Consider the following 16,312-nt stretch of genomic DNA (forward strand, 5'->3'; position numbering starts at 1 on the left):
CGGAGATGTTGGAGCGGTTAGCTGCATCTCTTTCATGAGAGCAGAGGAGTAAGGCGGAGAGGGGAAACAATGGAAACAGTTTGCTGTCATTTCCTCCCTTTCAAAGGGACTGTACGTACGTTTTTACAAGTATAGATGTGTTTTAATCATTTTTTAATGCCAATGTATGAACAGGTTGTAACGTAACATAAACTATCAGCCTGTAGACCGCTTTTAATGAAGAATGTGGCCCGTTGTTCTAGGAAAATCCAACGGATGTGACGTCATACGGGGCTAAAGCCTGGTTTATGCTCGCCGTAGTGAAGCCGAGGGTGCGCGCGCCAGAAAATTACGTTATTATCGCTTTCGCGTGGTGTGCGAAGGCTCCACAAGTTGTCGCGGTGGTTTGTCGTGCACCTCTGAATTTTTGTAACTACGCGCCGACTGCACGCTGCATTTTCGTTTCAACATGGACATCTTTGAGGGAAGACTGGCCGAGCAGGTTCACCTGTACAGACGTCTCTACAACTGTTCATGGAGAGACCACAGAGACAGTCACATGACCACAGAGACAGTCACATGACATTAAATACTTGGAGAGAAATAGGCAACAACCTGGGGAAGGAAGAGGTCTCATGTACAGAGTGGCGACCAGAGGTGAAGCACCGAGAGACGGAAAGTCATTTAGACTTGTAGGTAAGCGACAGTAATAATTACAGAACACAAATGCAATGTTTGGCGGTACATACGTCGGTGTTTAGCGTTGACTACTGTTGCCAGGCAGCAGCCTTCTTTCATTTCCGGTGCTACTCGTTGACTTCTTGCTCATCTACAGAATGTTTTGTTCGTACTCCTCCTGGCGTTTCGGAGCATATTGCAACGAACGACGCGCTGCGCATAAACGCCTCTGTGCATCCTCGTAATGTGCGTGCCATCCACGGAGGCCCGCGCGAGTATAACCAAAGCTTAACAGTGTGCAACCATAGCTAACGTTCGGTTAGAAATGGAGTCCGCTAACGCCAACAAACGACCAGCCCCGACCACAACTCAGACTCCAAAAGAAACTCCACAGAAGCACACAATAAACAAAGTTATATCTGGTGAAGCTCGTCTTGCAAAACAGGAATGTGACCGACGTTGGGGGGGAAACTAGTGTTGTGGGAGTGTGTGTGCACGTGGGAAGTGAGTGATGAAGCAAGAGAGAGAGGAGAGAGCAGCGGAGGCGAAACAAGTGAGCAGACAGTCAGTTTACCTTTGAGAATATTCAGTTTCATTTTGTGCAGAAATAAATGCTGATATTGTGGTTTTAGCTGCTAATGTTGCTAACGTTAATAAACACGATGCCTGTCAATCACGTCTCACGTCTCGTGTGTCGGTAGAGCGAGCACAAGCGCAAGCAACAGGATGACTTAACAGCCACATGCATCACTGTTAACAAGCATTTAGAGTCCCTTTAAATTGAGTGTGACAGCAGATCGATGATGGAAAAATGTATATTCTTAGCAACTCTCTGAAGTTACGTGCAACACAAAAAGGTTTCATAAGTTATTTTATGTCTGAACTGTGTGCATTTCAGATGAACGCAGCACAAATGCAGCTTGAACTCAATTTTTTGGGGACAAAGTGACATCGCTGGCAGACATGCAATCACTGCCTGTGATTGAGGTCGTCTGGCTCTGCGGCTCTTTTCATTCACCTTCTTGTGGCTCTTGAGGACCGACGGCGTGACAAAGGCCTTCTCACACAGGTCGCACTTATACTTCTTATGGCCGTCGTGCACCACCTGGATGTGGACGTTGAGCGTGTCCTTCCTCTTGAAGGTGGCGTCGCACTGGTCACACTTGAATGTCCTCTCACCTGCAGGAGCAAGGAAGGAAACATTTTTTTGTAAGAGCCATTTCACAGTTATCTATTGTTGTGCCTCTAAACACACAGTCATCACGCACAGCAAGAGAGGACCCAATTTCACCGGGCCGATAATAATGTGGGCAGGAAAACACAAAGACGGGTGTTTTCATGGCACCAGACGACCCCCGAACAATGGTCTTCAGAAAGGACTGGTTCTGGAGGGGTTTTAACAGAAGTCCTCTTTTATTGTGCATCTGTAGCTGAACACATCCCAGGGGACGCAGTAAACCAAACCGCTCTGCCATATGTTTCATCTGAACGTCAAATGTGGGCTTTTTTTATGGTGCAAAAAACATGCCATATTGTATTAATCATTCCACTGACAAGCACTAAAACGCCAGACAGACATCTCAGCTGTTCACTGTGTTTTCCTTCACGCCTCTGCTCTCCGGCTCCACACAACAGCCTCTATTGTTGGAGAGTAGTTGTTCCCATTATATGGAGATCATTCAATTTCCACAGAGTCGTTTTGGTGTGTGTGTGTGTGTGTGTGTGTGTGTGTGTGTGTTTGCGTGTGCGTGTGTGTGTTACAAGCTCATTCTCCTGTTACCAAGGCCGATGATGGTCAGCTCAATAAAGTGGAACACCAGTGAAAGCTGGAGGTCCATCGTGTTTTTAATCAAATCCAAACATTCGCTTGATGATAATTAATATCAACGACACCCTCGCAGAAAGATTTCATTAATACTTGCAGCACGACTTCAACCATGCGCACACACATAGTTATTTATACACTCAGGGTTGTTGTCAAGGTCTTAAAACGCCTAGAAATACACATAACCCTACATAGATGTTTCATTAGTCAAGAACCACACTTACTAACGAGAGAACTTGTCGCATTCATCAGTTTTCTTGTATTTTTCTCATGAGTGGTCCAGACCTGTCGTACGAGTCGTGAGCAGGTGGTCCGCCTTTCTCAACAGGGCGAAGAAGAACTATTGTTTGACTGCGTTCTGACGTAGGTTACCAAAATAATCGATAAGGTTATGAATAATATGAACGCTAGCACTAGTTGAGTCAACGTTTGTAAGTTTAGAAATAACTGAAAGTTGGGTTGTATGTATACTAAATTACTGTTTTTGTGAATGGAGTCTGGTGGCTTTGAAGAGTTCCCTTACAGAAAGGGTTGTGTGATGGCGAGGTAAAGAGTAGAAGAGGAAGTAGAGGTCCCGAACCGGAAACAAAACAATCATTCTGTCATGTCAGCTAGTATCAGCCATGTTTCATGTTGTCTGGAGATGAAGACGACGTAAATGTATATCTGAGAAGATGCCGACAGCAGAAACAGAAACATAACCCATTAAGCGCATCAACTCTTTTTTGGCAAAAACCTCTAACCTGACCCGCCAGACGGTTTGTTGCACAGAACCATCCGAGAAGCTGAAACTATTTGGAAAAGGGCAGGCACTTTCAAAAAAATACTTGGCAGGTGATTGGATGAACCATCTGTCAATCAAACTAACGAAAGCGAAACCAACTGAAGGCCAAAACCTCGCCGTACGTTACACGTTCGGTTCCATTCTTTGCTTTTCTTTAAATGAAGAAATACTCTCCAGTTCTGATAGAACTGATGCTATTGCAGCGTCTACGCTAACCTCTTCAGGAGCTCACCGGTCTTACACACATCTAAGCCACGCCCCTAGCTGTCAGTAGCTCATCACAGGATGCTGATTGGTCCGTCTGGCGAGAAACGTAATACTTGAAGCCTGACAAGATGATTTTTTTACATTTGATCCCGCGATTCTCACGTGATCTCTTGACATCGTGAGAATCCAGCTGCCGTGCAAGGGTTAAAAAATACACCACAAGCAAGCGTAAAAACTTTTTTTCGCAACTGAGGAAGTTTTATCAAATTTTTGCCGTTCCCATACAGATTCTCTAACGCCATACTTCAAAATGTGCATAAAGATATGTGATGGAAACACGGCTAGTGTGTTTTGTCCGCTGATTTCCAACAGCAGGACATGTTCTCTTATTACTCCTGGTGATATTTTTGTGAATGAAACCTACAGGTAGTCTTATACAGACATTTGTGGGCATGGATTATGCTAATAATCAAAACTCACGAACGCGCACCTCCTCATGACCAGGTGGCGTTCATCAATTAGAAACAAGCGATTTACGGAAAGTTTGTCCAGTTTAAGAGAGTTTGATGGATCCGACTTGGAACACTTGAACTACCAAACCTCACAGAAACAAAGTACGAGATATTTAGGATTAGAAATATTAAACGTTCTCTCATGAGGCTCATTGAGTTCAGAACATAAATGTGATTTCATCTGAAAATGCAAAAACATCTGCTTCACCTTCTGGTTGTGAGACTGTTGCTAGAGAGCTGACTGCTCTTCCCTGTCTGTTCTCTCTTACATGCAGTGAAATGACACACTGGATGCTCCCGCCCCACATACTGTCTAGAACCCGATACCGGTCCTGGTATTATATGGCCGGCCTCCTGAGACAGCGGCAGGAAATGCCTTGAGCTTTACAATCTCTTTGTTATCTGGCTGAGTCGGAGGAGCAGCGCTGCATCCTGCCAAGGCTCGGCTGTCTCTGCTGCTGCCGACCTGAACGCTCTCTAACGTCTCCGTGGTGACATGTTTGATGGACTTTCCAACTGTCAATTTTTTTCAGGATGCGTGGGAACCCTGATTAAAAACGTGATTTGATATTTCTAACTTGAAATTTAAAATATGAAAAACCTACATCCGAAAAAGAGAAACTTTCTTGACATTCGGGTAGTGCTGCAACTGCAAGACACACCACATGGTTGACTTTATGTGTGCAGGGTGGTCACAACGACACACAGGGGCTCTGACTCTCATACTTACTGTTGTGGATGAGTAAGTGGCGCTGCAGAGAGAAGGGGGTGCGGAACAGAGCTTTGCACTCCTCACACTGGAAGGGTCTCTCCTCCGAGTGGGTCTGCAGAGAGACAGAGAGCAGCATCAGCATGTTTCTAATGTGTCTACGGAGATGTGCCGCCCTCCCGCCCTCAGCGTGCACGTTGATGAAGCCTCTTAAAATGGATGTGAGGGGATCACGCTGAAGGCTCCGCAGCCGATTTGGTTTGTTGACTCGATGAGGACAAGCAGCTTGAGGGGCTTTAAGTTCAAAGTGCTTCTGTTTTTCCACCCCCCTCCCGATGCCCGACCTATCTGTCTGAGTGACACCTCAATCCCAAAAGTAAACACGGGGGAGCTCAGGGCCAGAGACCTCACAGACACCAGATACCAGCCACCAACGAGACCCTGATGGATTACAGCCTCACTAATAACTGCAGCTTTGAAGTGACTCTCAATCAATGATCCATCCTCAGCAATCAGCCGGATAGAACAGCTTCATAATGAAAGTAATGAATGATTGCAGCACATCTGCTCACCTTCTTGTGGTTCTTGTAGACGTTGCGGTGGGCGAACTCTTTCCCACACAGCTTACACTTGTACGGCTTGTCCTCGCTGTGGATGATCTTGTGAGCCGTCACCTGGTCCAGGCGCTTGAACGAGCGGCTGCAGATCTCGCAGGTATACGGTCGCTTCTCTGATCGTCGGGAGATTGAGACAGATGCATTGTGGTAAACAGACATGACACTTAAGGAGTGATGTATTTAACCCCCTGAGACCCACAATAGACCAGTTCTTTAGGGAGGTTCAGGGGGTCTTCAGGGGGAGATAGCAGGTCAACAGTAGATGTCACATAGAAGTGGTGTACATCATCTGAAAGCTGGAGATTAATAATAATTATATTAAGTAATTTAAATAAACTGTAAAAGTGTATAAGGGCTTAGTATATGATGGTCATCCCCATGCTCTATTATGTCTCATAAGTTGCTGGGGTTGATACCATCCATCCTCTGAATGCTCTAGGTCTCTAGTCTGATCCATCCATCCTCTGAATGCTCTAGGTCTCTAGTCTGATCCATCCATCCTCTGAATGCTCTAGGTCTCTAGTCTGATCCATCCATCCTCTGAATGCTCTAGGTCTCTAGTTTGATCCATCCATCCTCTGAATGCTCTAGGTCTCTAGTCTGATCCATCCATCCTCTGAATGCTCTAGGTCTCTAGTCTGATCCATCCATCCTCTGAATGCTCTAGGTCTCTAGTTTGTGGCTGTAAAGTTTCATGAGGCTGTGATTATCCTAGAGGTCACCACAGGTCATTTTATACAGTGAGGTCAAGTTTAAAAAAAGACAATCTAACATGACGTGGTTGTTACCAATGGATTCTTTAGGTTTTCTAGTTTCATGTGATATCTGTACCTTCGCTCTACTAGCTCTAAAACAGAACCTACAGCCTCTGAAAGACAGTCAAGTCGTCGGGTTTCAGGGAGTTAAAGCACCATCTTCTTACCCGAGTGTGTTATCATGTGACGTTTTAGCTGATTTGTGGAAATGAACTTCTTGTCACACGCGTGGCAGTCAAGTATTTCATGCACCTGCAACAAAAGAGTTAAAGAGAGGGCATTTTAAGTTTTGCTCTTTTTTAAAAACTTAAAGAGTAAAGAGCGTGTAAAAGTTGAAGGATCACGGTCTGCGATCGTCAACAGAAACCAAATCTCGTCCGTTTCCATTAGACTGATGTCTGCTGACAGAAAAGCAATTAAAGTGATGAAAAGTTCCTATCCCTTTTTTCTGCTTCAGAGCATACTGTAGCTCCAATAATTGCACATTCAATAGTTCCCCGGCGTACGGCGGCTACAATAGCGTATGCTAATGTCGAGCAGCTCCTCTTGTCACAGCTGCTGCTGCTGAAGCTTGTTCAGCTAAATGATGATAATGGCACATTTAAGCTGCTTTGGAGTTGTCATTATGGAAAGTTTGATTGCTCCTCTGTGAGAACGTCTGTGATGGAAGCTAGAAGAACACAATATGTGACATATTTATTATCACACTTTGTGTTTGAGTAGAACTCAATTATCTCAACAATTTTATTAAATGTGTTACTGGAAAAAAAAACGTCAAAATCTAACCGACCTAAATTTATATAAACACATTTCAGATTTTATAACCGACAGACAACATGTGCATGGTGGGAAATCATCCTGAGCCACGTAACAGCAGAACTGGAACGTACTGTACACACAGAAAGAGGCCACACAGGAATATTACATACGCCTATTTTAAAATCAAAGCCCCGGAGGTGTGAAACCGGAGACGACTGACTCATCGACAGGTGAAGTAGGTTAAATGATGCACCGCACAACTATGTCACAACTTCCAGGTGACTTTAAATGTCGGTGAACAGTTTGGAGGCTCGGTGATGAATGAAGTGGATTAATGTCTGTTGATCGATCTGGACGATCGATGATGACGAGAGAAAATGAAGAGGGATAATTAATGAGGAATGTTAGTTCATGAAAGACGACCGATGAGACGATTTGTTTGAGACAACTTGCATAATAATTGAACGGCCAACATCGACGAAAGTGCCGTCCTGACCTGAACTAGAAAACAAATGATTCATCCATAAAGAAAAACACACTTATCTATATTCTTGTTTTTCTAAATCCAGCAGAGATTGACTTATTCTTGGACTTTTCTACACCAATCTCATGTATTCTGGCTAATTATTTAATACAATTACATTAATTGCTTTGAAATAACATCTTTAAGTGGACGAAATATCAGCCTCATAGATGTCTAACTGCAAATGTAAAAGCTTTCATGAACTGAACACAGGTGATACTGGCAACACACAGTACCAACACAAATATCTATTTCTGTGAAAAGTATTTAAAGTGGCAATAAACAAGTTTTTTTGCTTTAACTTATCATTATGAAGTGAAATGAAGGCTCCATTTACGGCCCAAAGGAAGAGGAGAGCGCTTGAGTTGTTACCTTTTACAGTAAAAGCCCTTTACATATACACTGCATCACTGCCCACCAGAGAGCATTTTCAGGGCTCAACAGTAATGGTACGTGTCCACGGGGGCGTTTTTTATCGCGAGGGGACGCAACGCTTCCCAACATTGGACGCTTGGTGTGCTTTCCCTAGAAACAAGGCACTCAGCTCCTGATTGGACGAACGCTTTCCCGCCGTTGGCTGCTGCTCCCAGCTTTCAAACCGGAACCAGTCTGGAGGCTCGTTTGGAAACTTTCTTCTCTTATTTCACGTAAATAGTTCACTGAAATGTGTTTCTGAAACATTTGAGGCGAGATATAATCCATGCAGTTGATGAATCTGTCTTTATTTTGGATCGACAATGTTTATTTTAAAAGATCCTCGGGAGTTTCGAGAGGCGGCGAGTCGTGTCCGATGCCTGTGATTTGCATAAAGTAGACGAGCCCTCAACTTTATGCAAATGAGGAGCGGGCGTCGGGACGCCTAGTCTCTCGAATCGCGACGCCACGCTACCAGAATGCATTGCGTGGCTGCTTACATAGATAATGAATGGGGGGCGTGGAAAGCACGGAGGCTGTGGACACGTACCGTAAGGATTGCCCGTCGCCTCGTCGGGCTCATAAATCTAGCAACTCACTTACCCGATCGGGCAAGTGGTAAAAAAGAATTAAACACGTCATTTTTATCCCAGAGCTGATGGAAGTAGCTGAGGAGTGAGCCGTCTCGCTTCATCTCTGTTGAGAGTTGCACATGCTCAGCCCCGATCGAGGCTTTCGCGAGAAAAATGGCGGCGGTTAAAGACAAAGTTTAGGAGCTGAAGCGTAAGCGAGCACTTCAATGATCCTGGAAACAGGAGTTTAGTTTAGTTGGGCGGTGGTTACAGGATGTGGGTAAAAAAACACCAACTATGCAGTTTGCCGCAAGTTTGAGAGCAAGGCGGATAAAACTTGACAATTAACTTTAGTCTTTGTTGTTATTTAATAACCACTAATAAATAAAACAATTTGTTTAGGAGCAAGTCAAAATGGACTTTGAGCAAGTAGATTTCTGACCCACTTAAAAAACACATTAACGTTGAATCCTGCATTTTGTTGAGAGGCAACTCAACAAAACATTAAAGCTCACAGTCGCTATCCCCAGGTAGCGGAGATCGACGGTGGAACAACCGAAATAATGTAAACGTTAACGATGGAAACTTTAACTAACGAAAGAGCCCCGTTGACGGAGGAAGGAAAATAAGGTGAAGAGGGAGAGTGATAAAAGCTAGATCAGTAAGTGTTAACGACAGAATATATGTTACCATCGTCTCTGTTGCGGAGAAACAAATGCAGTGTGTCTGTGTTTGCGACAGCGGCGGCAACAATAATACCACTTGGAAACGCTAGGCGGGAGTTAAAAAGTTTTCTGTTGCCACTTTAAAAAAAACAGCCCCGTTCAAATCTGCAGTCCATCAATAAGAGGGAGAATCCTGACGCCAAGGTTCAAACCTTATTGTCTGCCAACACAGCCTCTTAAATTTCACAAGACCAGTGGGGATGAGCTAGTGAAAGAGAAACCAGCACGCTGCTCTTTGTCACCCAGAATATATCTGTAACAAGCCGATCATAAAGACGGCCTCACGTGGAGAGGGCAACAACCGAACACGGTGAACTCAGGCAGCAGAGAGGAGAGCTAGATTAAGACGTTAGACTGAGTTATAGAGGAAGTGGAGTGTGATGGATTCAGCATAAAAGAGACATCGCTGTAAAAATGGATCATGCAAAACTGTGTGAGCAGAGTAAATCCTCTCAGATCCGATGCAAAGCATCTGGATCGTTTGAGTCTCACCTTCCTGTGTTCTTGTAGATTCAGAGAGGAGGAGCATTTTCTGTTGCATATGGTGCACGTGAGTTTCCGACGTGCGCTCCCTTTTAAAGGAAAGAAAAAACAAACTTAACCTACATAACAAAAAGTGGGCAATCATGACAACAATTTCAAAGCAATTTTCACACAGCAACAGAAAAAAAAAAGAAGTTTTAGTGGACAGTGAACTCCTCTTATCCCCGTCTGAATCACATGACCCACATCTGAGGAGTCTGATCCACTTCCCCCCCTCGCCCGCCCACACACCACTTGTCCCGACCACATTGGTAAAACATAAAGAGCCGGATCATCAGCCTCTGAGACGAACGTCTTAATCTCGGGTTGATACTTGATTCGCGTGTAGATCCCCGCTGCCCTACATCCCATCATAAATAGCTATGGAAGTCCAATTATCTAAAGGAGTGAGCCGCCCCAGAACACACAGGTCAGCAATTATGGAGCGCGAGTAATTAGAGATGAGTCTCAACATCGCAGAGATTTTAACTGATCGAGGTCAAGTACTGTTACTGCGGTTCCTTGAGTGCTGAGGCTGCTAATGGACAATTAACTCCATTACATGACGTTGGGCTGCTATGCATGTGAATGTGTGTGTGTGTGTGTGTGTGTGTGTGTGTGTGTGTGTGTGTGTGTGTGTGTGCTGGAGATAGAAGAAGAGACAATCATACACGGGGAGAGACGGAGGTGCCAACCTGTGTGAACATTTCCTTTATGCTTCTTCAGAGCGTCCTTGCTTTTGAATCTTTTGCCGCAGCTCTCGGCTTTACAGATGAACCTGGCGTCTCCTCTACAGGCCTCCTTATGCTGCTCAAAACTACACAGAACAGGATACAGAGGAAGGAGAAAGATCGTCATCTAACTGTGCGTCTCAGGAAATAAATGGTATGTGCACATTGTACAGTTTCCAGTTCATAAACTCCCTTAGTTACCTGGATATTGAGCTGAAGGTGTTGTGGCAGAGGGAGCACTGGTGCGCTTTAGAGTCACCTGACGGGTCCAGTGACTCAGAACAATGCAAAACACTGAGGAAGGATTCAAAATAAAAAACAAATTAGGCACCAAATAGGAAATGAAACACATCAGGGTGATGGTGGAAGACAAACAAATAGCCAAGGAGGATACAGAATAAATGAATCTGAATAATTATCAGGTTGTACCCGGAATATGTCAAGAACAAATACACAAATCTACACTAACGTTTCATTAAATTAACTAATTGAATCTAATTAAAGGAACAGTTCAGGATTTGGGAAATTAAATGTATTTGCTGAGAGTTCGTTTGTACGTTAAATATAAAGCTACAGGCAGGAGACGGTTAGCTTAGCTTAGCATAAAGACTGGAAACAGGGGGAAACGGTTAGCTTCACTCTCTGCAAAAACCAAATGTAAAAACTACAATTTGTGGGTTTTCATGGGGATGAGAGTCGTATCAATCTTCTCATTTTATTTTTAATTTGATTACGTTTTTTTGTGGAACCAGCAACATCCTCCTTCTGAATTAACTGAAGCAAAGAAAGAAAAAAAACCTTCAAGGTGACATATCGTGCTCATTTCCAGATTCATTTCTTGTATTTTGTATTGTTCTCATACTGCCTGTCTGAATTAGGGCTGTCCTCGACCAGAGAAATTCTTAGTCGACTAACTCACACGATTTTGTCGACTAATCGTTTAGTTGAGTGATTTATGTCGCTAACTTTACGTTTGCTTTTGGATTTTAGGTTTTCTGGTTTGTTTACTTTTGTTGATTATATGACTTTTGTATTTGCTTATAATGCTTGTTGAAGCGTCTAAAAAACATAAAAAAGACTAAAGAAATGTTAGTGGACTGAGACCAAAACGACCGATTAGTGGACTAATCTCCTCAGAGGGGTCAGCCCTCGCTGTTAGAACGTTAAATAAAACTAAAAGCAGTTTAGTGGTGGAACAGAGAACCCACTGGCGCTGCAGAGCCTGTTTGATGGGGAACTTCTTGCCACAGTTTTTGCATTTGAACTCCTTCTCCTCCGTGCTGGGCCTCTGGTGGAGACTCTGGAGGTGGGCGGCCAGGATCTCCTCGCTGGGGAAGCTGCTCTCACACAGCAGGCAGGGGTGGTCCTCCTTCTTTATTACCAGTTCTGGAGACACGTGGAACAAACACACACAATGAGTGGAGAACGTGAAACGTGAAATGAATATGATAAATGAATGGGTTATAAATAAGGCAACATAATTCCACTGTACCCATTTCAACAAGGTGCTTAGCTTCTTTACTGTTTTCATCATCGTCTTTGATGACCTCCTCCTCTTCTTCCTCGTCCTCTTCCTCCATGTCACTGTCCAGGTAGCCGATCAGGAGCTCCGTGTCCGTCTCTATGTCGTCCACAGCCAGGTAGAAGATGTTCTCTCCATCCTGAGACACAACAACATGGTTAGAATACATCTATAAGCGTTTATGTTAGTACACTGTGAGGAGCTACGGAGGCTGGCTGGAGGTTGAACTCATTACACCCAGACAACAGGCTGTTCAGCCTGATTGAGGCCACAGGTCAAAAGATCAAATGTTAAAAATGTTGTCATTAACTTCCTGGTCCTTAAAGGTCACGCTAATAAAATCAAACAGTCATTTAGTTTTAACTATGGGATTCTAAATACACATAAATAACGATTAAGAAGAGGAAAGCTACACAATAAATGTCACTGTTGATGGAACGCAGAGCTTCAACACACACGATGACCTTTAAACGACCGATCACTTTGGGGCATCGGCGTATTAATGGCAGGAACTTGGCCCAAAATGTTCATCTCCTCTTCATCCCCACCCCTCTATTTTTCTTCCATGGTGAGAGAACGATCTGTTTTATCTTTTGCACAAGAGGGCAGGAGGTGAGATATACCAGATCCAGTGTCCTGGGGTTGTGTCACTTTTCCACGCTTAAAGGCAACGTCACACATGCGCGATATTCACCTGAAAGTTCACCAGAGTTGAACTTCACACGAATCCGAGGATTTGAATTTGTTTTGCAACCGATAGTGAAGTAGAATGGAAGTGAACAGCAGGCAAGTTACGCATTTTCCCCGTGTTCACTCTCTCACCATCGTATTGTCATTTATTCAATATGTATGTTATCTGTAAGAAGTCCCTGATAACGACCGACTCAACAGCAAATTGCAAATTACTTATTGTTGCATTTTAAATGACAAAGATGACAGTTTTAAAAACTAATTAAATACTTGTTTATTGATGAATGCAGAACACAGCAGAGCAGTGAGGTGCAGCGTTGTTTTCAGCGGAGACGCTGTCGTTGCCGTAGTCAGTCGGGAAAAGAGCAAAAACATCGCCTTCAGTATCGTTCTTTAGAAAAGAATAGAAATTAAAAACACTTGACATCACGTATAGCTAAGTATTTATCTAATTAGTGAAAGTGCTGCAGAATAATTTGTAAATGTTGTCAAAACCTTTCAAGGTTTGATTTGTTGTTCCGACTTAAAGGGGCATTCATGTGAATTTTACCAGTCGGGAAATTGTATTTCCGATTTTTCCGAAACCACATGAATGCAGCACAATTGCCCTATCTTGCAATGTTAACGACATGTGTCAACAAGTCAAGCTGCGATTGGGAATACGTGATACACCACACAGTTGTACCAGCAGGGTACTACATACTGTAGTCTACAGTAGTGCACAGATACTGTTTCCATGGTTGCCACGCATGGCGGCAGGCGTTTACTCGCAGAGTGCTCGTCTGCATGAGGAGCGCCGTAAGACCCCACAGATCCAAGCGAGGACGTAGGCGGAGTGTCGCTCCCCGTCTGAAAGGAAACTGGCCTACTTTCACCCCTGACCTCTTCAGGAGCTGTTGTTTAGAACCAACATTCAAACAGTCTAACATACACCTAAGCCACGCCCCTAGCTGCTCACAGGACGCTGATTGGTCAGTGGTTTAGGCCTGGCTCACCGGACACAAACGCATTAACTGAAGCATGACAACATGGATTTACGTGTGATATGTGATCCCGCGTTTCCCGCAATGATCTCATGACATCGGAGAATCTGTAACTGCCGTGCAAGGTAAACACAATGCACCTTTAAAAATCCAAAAAATAACTACATTCAAATGTTTTTTACTTGTATAAGTAACAAAATATCTCTCTTAGAGGTCTCTTTACAGCCACATGTTAAAAAAGCGGTCCTGACTGTGTATCGCCTGTAAAAAGTGTCTTTCCAGTGTGTCTTTTGAGGTAAGTCTGAGGGATTCATGGTCCAATGAGAGGAAATCTACCTGTATAGCCGCCAAGTTCTTCTGCTCTTGCGAAGGCGCCTGATGGACGAACCGCAGCCAGTTGGCGTGGCGAGGGTTACTAGCATCCAGAATATACAGCACGTCTCCTTTACTACCACGGACCTGGAGCAAAAAAATAAAACACAATAACTGTATGAGCTGTCAGAAGTGAACGACGGATTCTTCTTCTTCTCTTGTTGGTTTGTCTTCTGTGCATCAAAGTGTGAAAACCGAATCACGTGCACAGGCTGGCAGCTACAGATAACTACATCACAGCATTTAAAATCAATGGCTTCAGAGTCACTTTAAATCAGACAGTATGTTAATTGATCTGCAGCATAATTAAATGTTATCACAGAAACACTGCGAACATATTTGGACAGAACTGCAAACAGCTGTGTGTTTCCTCCACAGCTGTCCTCTGATAAATAGAGGACGTGTTTGTGCTTCATTGCAATACGAGCTGCAAGGAGATTATTTACTCTGTTAATTTCATATTTAATACAGCATTTACAGGTGTGAGGCAGCTAGTGTTACAACATAAAGTCTCCTGTGAGTGACTTCTGCGGAACAGCAAACACACATTTGGCTCAAAGTTGAGCTTTTAACCACTTTAACCTTTGCATTGTGAAACCTTAGGACGTGTAGAGCGGCGTAAATATGTATCTATGAGCTCTGTAATGATGTATGTATGAGCAGGGTAAAGATGTATGTAATAGCGGTGTTAAGATGTATGTATGAGCGGTGTAAAGATGTATGTAATAGCGGTGTTAAGATGTATGTATGACCGGTGTTAAGATGTATGTATGACCGGTGTTAAGATGTATGTATGACCGGTGTTAAGATGTATGTATGAGCGGTGTAAAGATGTATGTAATAGCGGTGTTAAGATGTATGTATGAGCGGTGTTAAGATGTATGTATGAGCTCTGTAAAGATGTATGTATGAGCTCTGTAAAGATGTATGTATGAGCTCTGTAAAGATGTATGTATGAGCGGTGTAAAGATGTATGTATGAGCGGTGTTAAGATGTATGTATGAGCGGTGTAAAGATGTATGTATGAGCGGTGTAAAGATGTATGTATGAGCGGTGTTAAGATGTATGTATGAGCTCTGTAAAGATGTATGTATGAGCGGTGTAAAGATGTATGTATGAGCGGTGTAAAGATGTATGTATGAGCGGTGTAAAGATGTATGTATGAGCGGTGTAAAGATGTATGTATGAGCGGTGTAAAGATGTATGTATGAGCGGTGTTAAGATGTATGTATGAGCGGTGTAAAGATGTATGTATGAGCGGTGTTAAGATGTATGTATGAGCTCTGTAAAGATGTATGTATGAGCTCTGTAAAGATGTATGTATGAGCGGTGTAAAGATGTATGTATGAGCGGTGTAAAGATGTATGTATGAGCGGTGTTAAGATGTATGTATGAGCGGTGTTAAGATGTATGTATGAGCGGTGTTAAGATGTATGTATGAGCGGTGTTAAGATGTATGTATGAGCTCTGTAAAGATGTATGTATGAGCGGTGTAAAGATGTATGTATGAGCTCTGTAAAGATGTATGTATGAGCGGTGTAAAGATGTATGTATGAGCGGTGTAAAGATGTATGTATGAGCGGTGTTAAGATGTATGTATGAGCGGTGTTAAGATGTATGTATGAGCGGTGTTAAGATGTATGTATGAGCGGTGTTAAGATGTATGTATGAGCTCTGTAAAGATGTATGTATGAGCGGTGTAAAGATGTATGTATGAGCGGTGTAAAGATGTATGTATGAGCGGTGTTAAGATGTATGTATGAGCGGTGTTAAGATGTATGTATGAGCGGTGTTAAGATGTATGTATGAGCGGTGTAAAGATGTATGTATGAGCGGTGTAAAGATGTATGTATGAGCGGTGTAAAGATGTATGTATGAGCGGTGTAAAGATGTATGTATGAGCGGTGTTAAGATGTATGTATGAGCTCTGTAAAGATGTATGTATGAGCGGTGTTAAGATGTATGTATGAGCTCTGTAAAGATGTATGTATGAGCGGTGTTAAGATGTATGTATGAACTCTGTAAAGATGTATGTATGAGCGGTGTTAAGATGTATGTATGAGCTCTGTAAAGATGTATGTATGAGCGGTGTAAAGATGTATGTATGAGCGGTGTTAAGATGTATGTATGAGCTCTGTAAAGATGTATGTATGAGCGGTGTAAAGATGTATGTATGAGCGGTGTTAAGATGTATGTATGAGCTCTGTAAAGATGTATGTATGAGCGGTGTAAAGATGTATGTATGAGCGGTGTTAAGATGTATGTATGAGCTCTGTAAAGATGTATGTATGAGCGGTGTAAAGATAATAATAATAATAATAATATTAGATTTATATAGCGCTTTATAATATTCTCAAAGACGCTTTAACATAGTCGGGGGAAAACGGTGTGAGACAGACAGACAGGAGACGAACGACAAGAAGCGACATACAC

The 16,312-nt window shown here is 43.1% G+C and overlaps 1 protein-coding gene across 3 annotated transcripts in view; it reads right to left on the reverse strand.

Annotated features, from left to right (window-relative positions):
- The window catches only part of prdm5 (PR domain containing 5), a 43,328-nt gene that overhangs the window by 23,794 nt on the left and 3,222 nt on the right, over positions 1 to 16,312 (reverse strand). Inside the window, exons 3-13 of one of the 3 annotated variants that reach the window (XM_074634525.1) lie at positions 13,844 to 13,966; positions 12,795 to 12,915; positions 11,805 to 11,973; positions 11,521 to 11,698; positions 10,514 to 10,606; positions 10,277 to 10,398; positions 9,552 to 9,631; positions 6,234 to 6,318; positions 5,267 to 5,424; positions 4,716 to 4,809; positions 1,676 to 1,836 (exon numbers count right to left, since the gene is read on the reverse strand). In XM_074634525.1, the coding sequence (XP_074490626.1) occupies positions 1,676 to 1,836; positions 4,716 to 4,809; positions 5,267 to 5,424; positions 6,234 to 6,318; positions 9,552 to 9,631; positions 10,277 to 10,398; positions 10,514 to 10,606; positions 11,521 to 11,698; positions 11,805 to 11,973; positions 12,795 to 12,915; positions 13,844 to 13,966 (1,384 nt within the window). The remainder of the gene's footprint in view (positions 1 to 1,675; positions 1,837 to 4,715; positions 4,810 to 5,266; positions 5,425 to 6,233; positions 6,319 to 9,551; positions 9,632 to 10,276; positions 10,399 to 10,513; positions 10,607 to 11,520; positions 11,699 to 11,804; positions 11,974 to 12,794; positions 12,916 to 13,843; positions 13,967 to 16,312) is intronic. The other 2 variants (XM_074634526.1, XM_074634524.1) reach the window with 2 other exon arrangements.

This window comes from Sebastes fasciatus, chromosome 5 (genome assembly GCF_043250625.1).
Source record: "Sebastes fasciatus isolate fSebFas1 chromosome 5, fSebFas1.pri, whole genome shotgun sequence".
NCBI classification, from domain to species: domain Eukaryota; kingdom Metazoa; phylum Chordata; class Actinopteri; order Perciformes; family Sebastidae; genus Sebastes; species Sebastes fasciatus.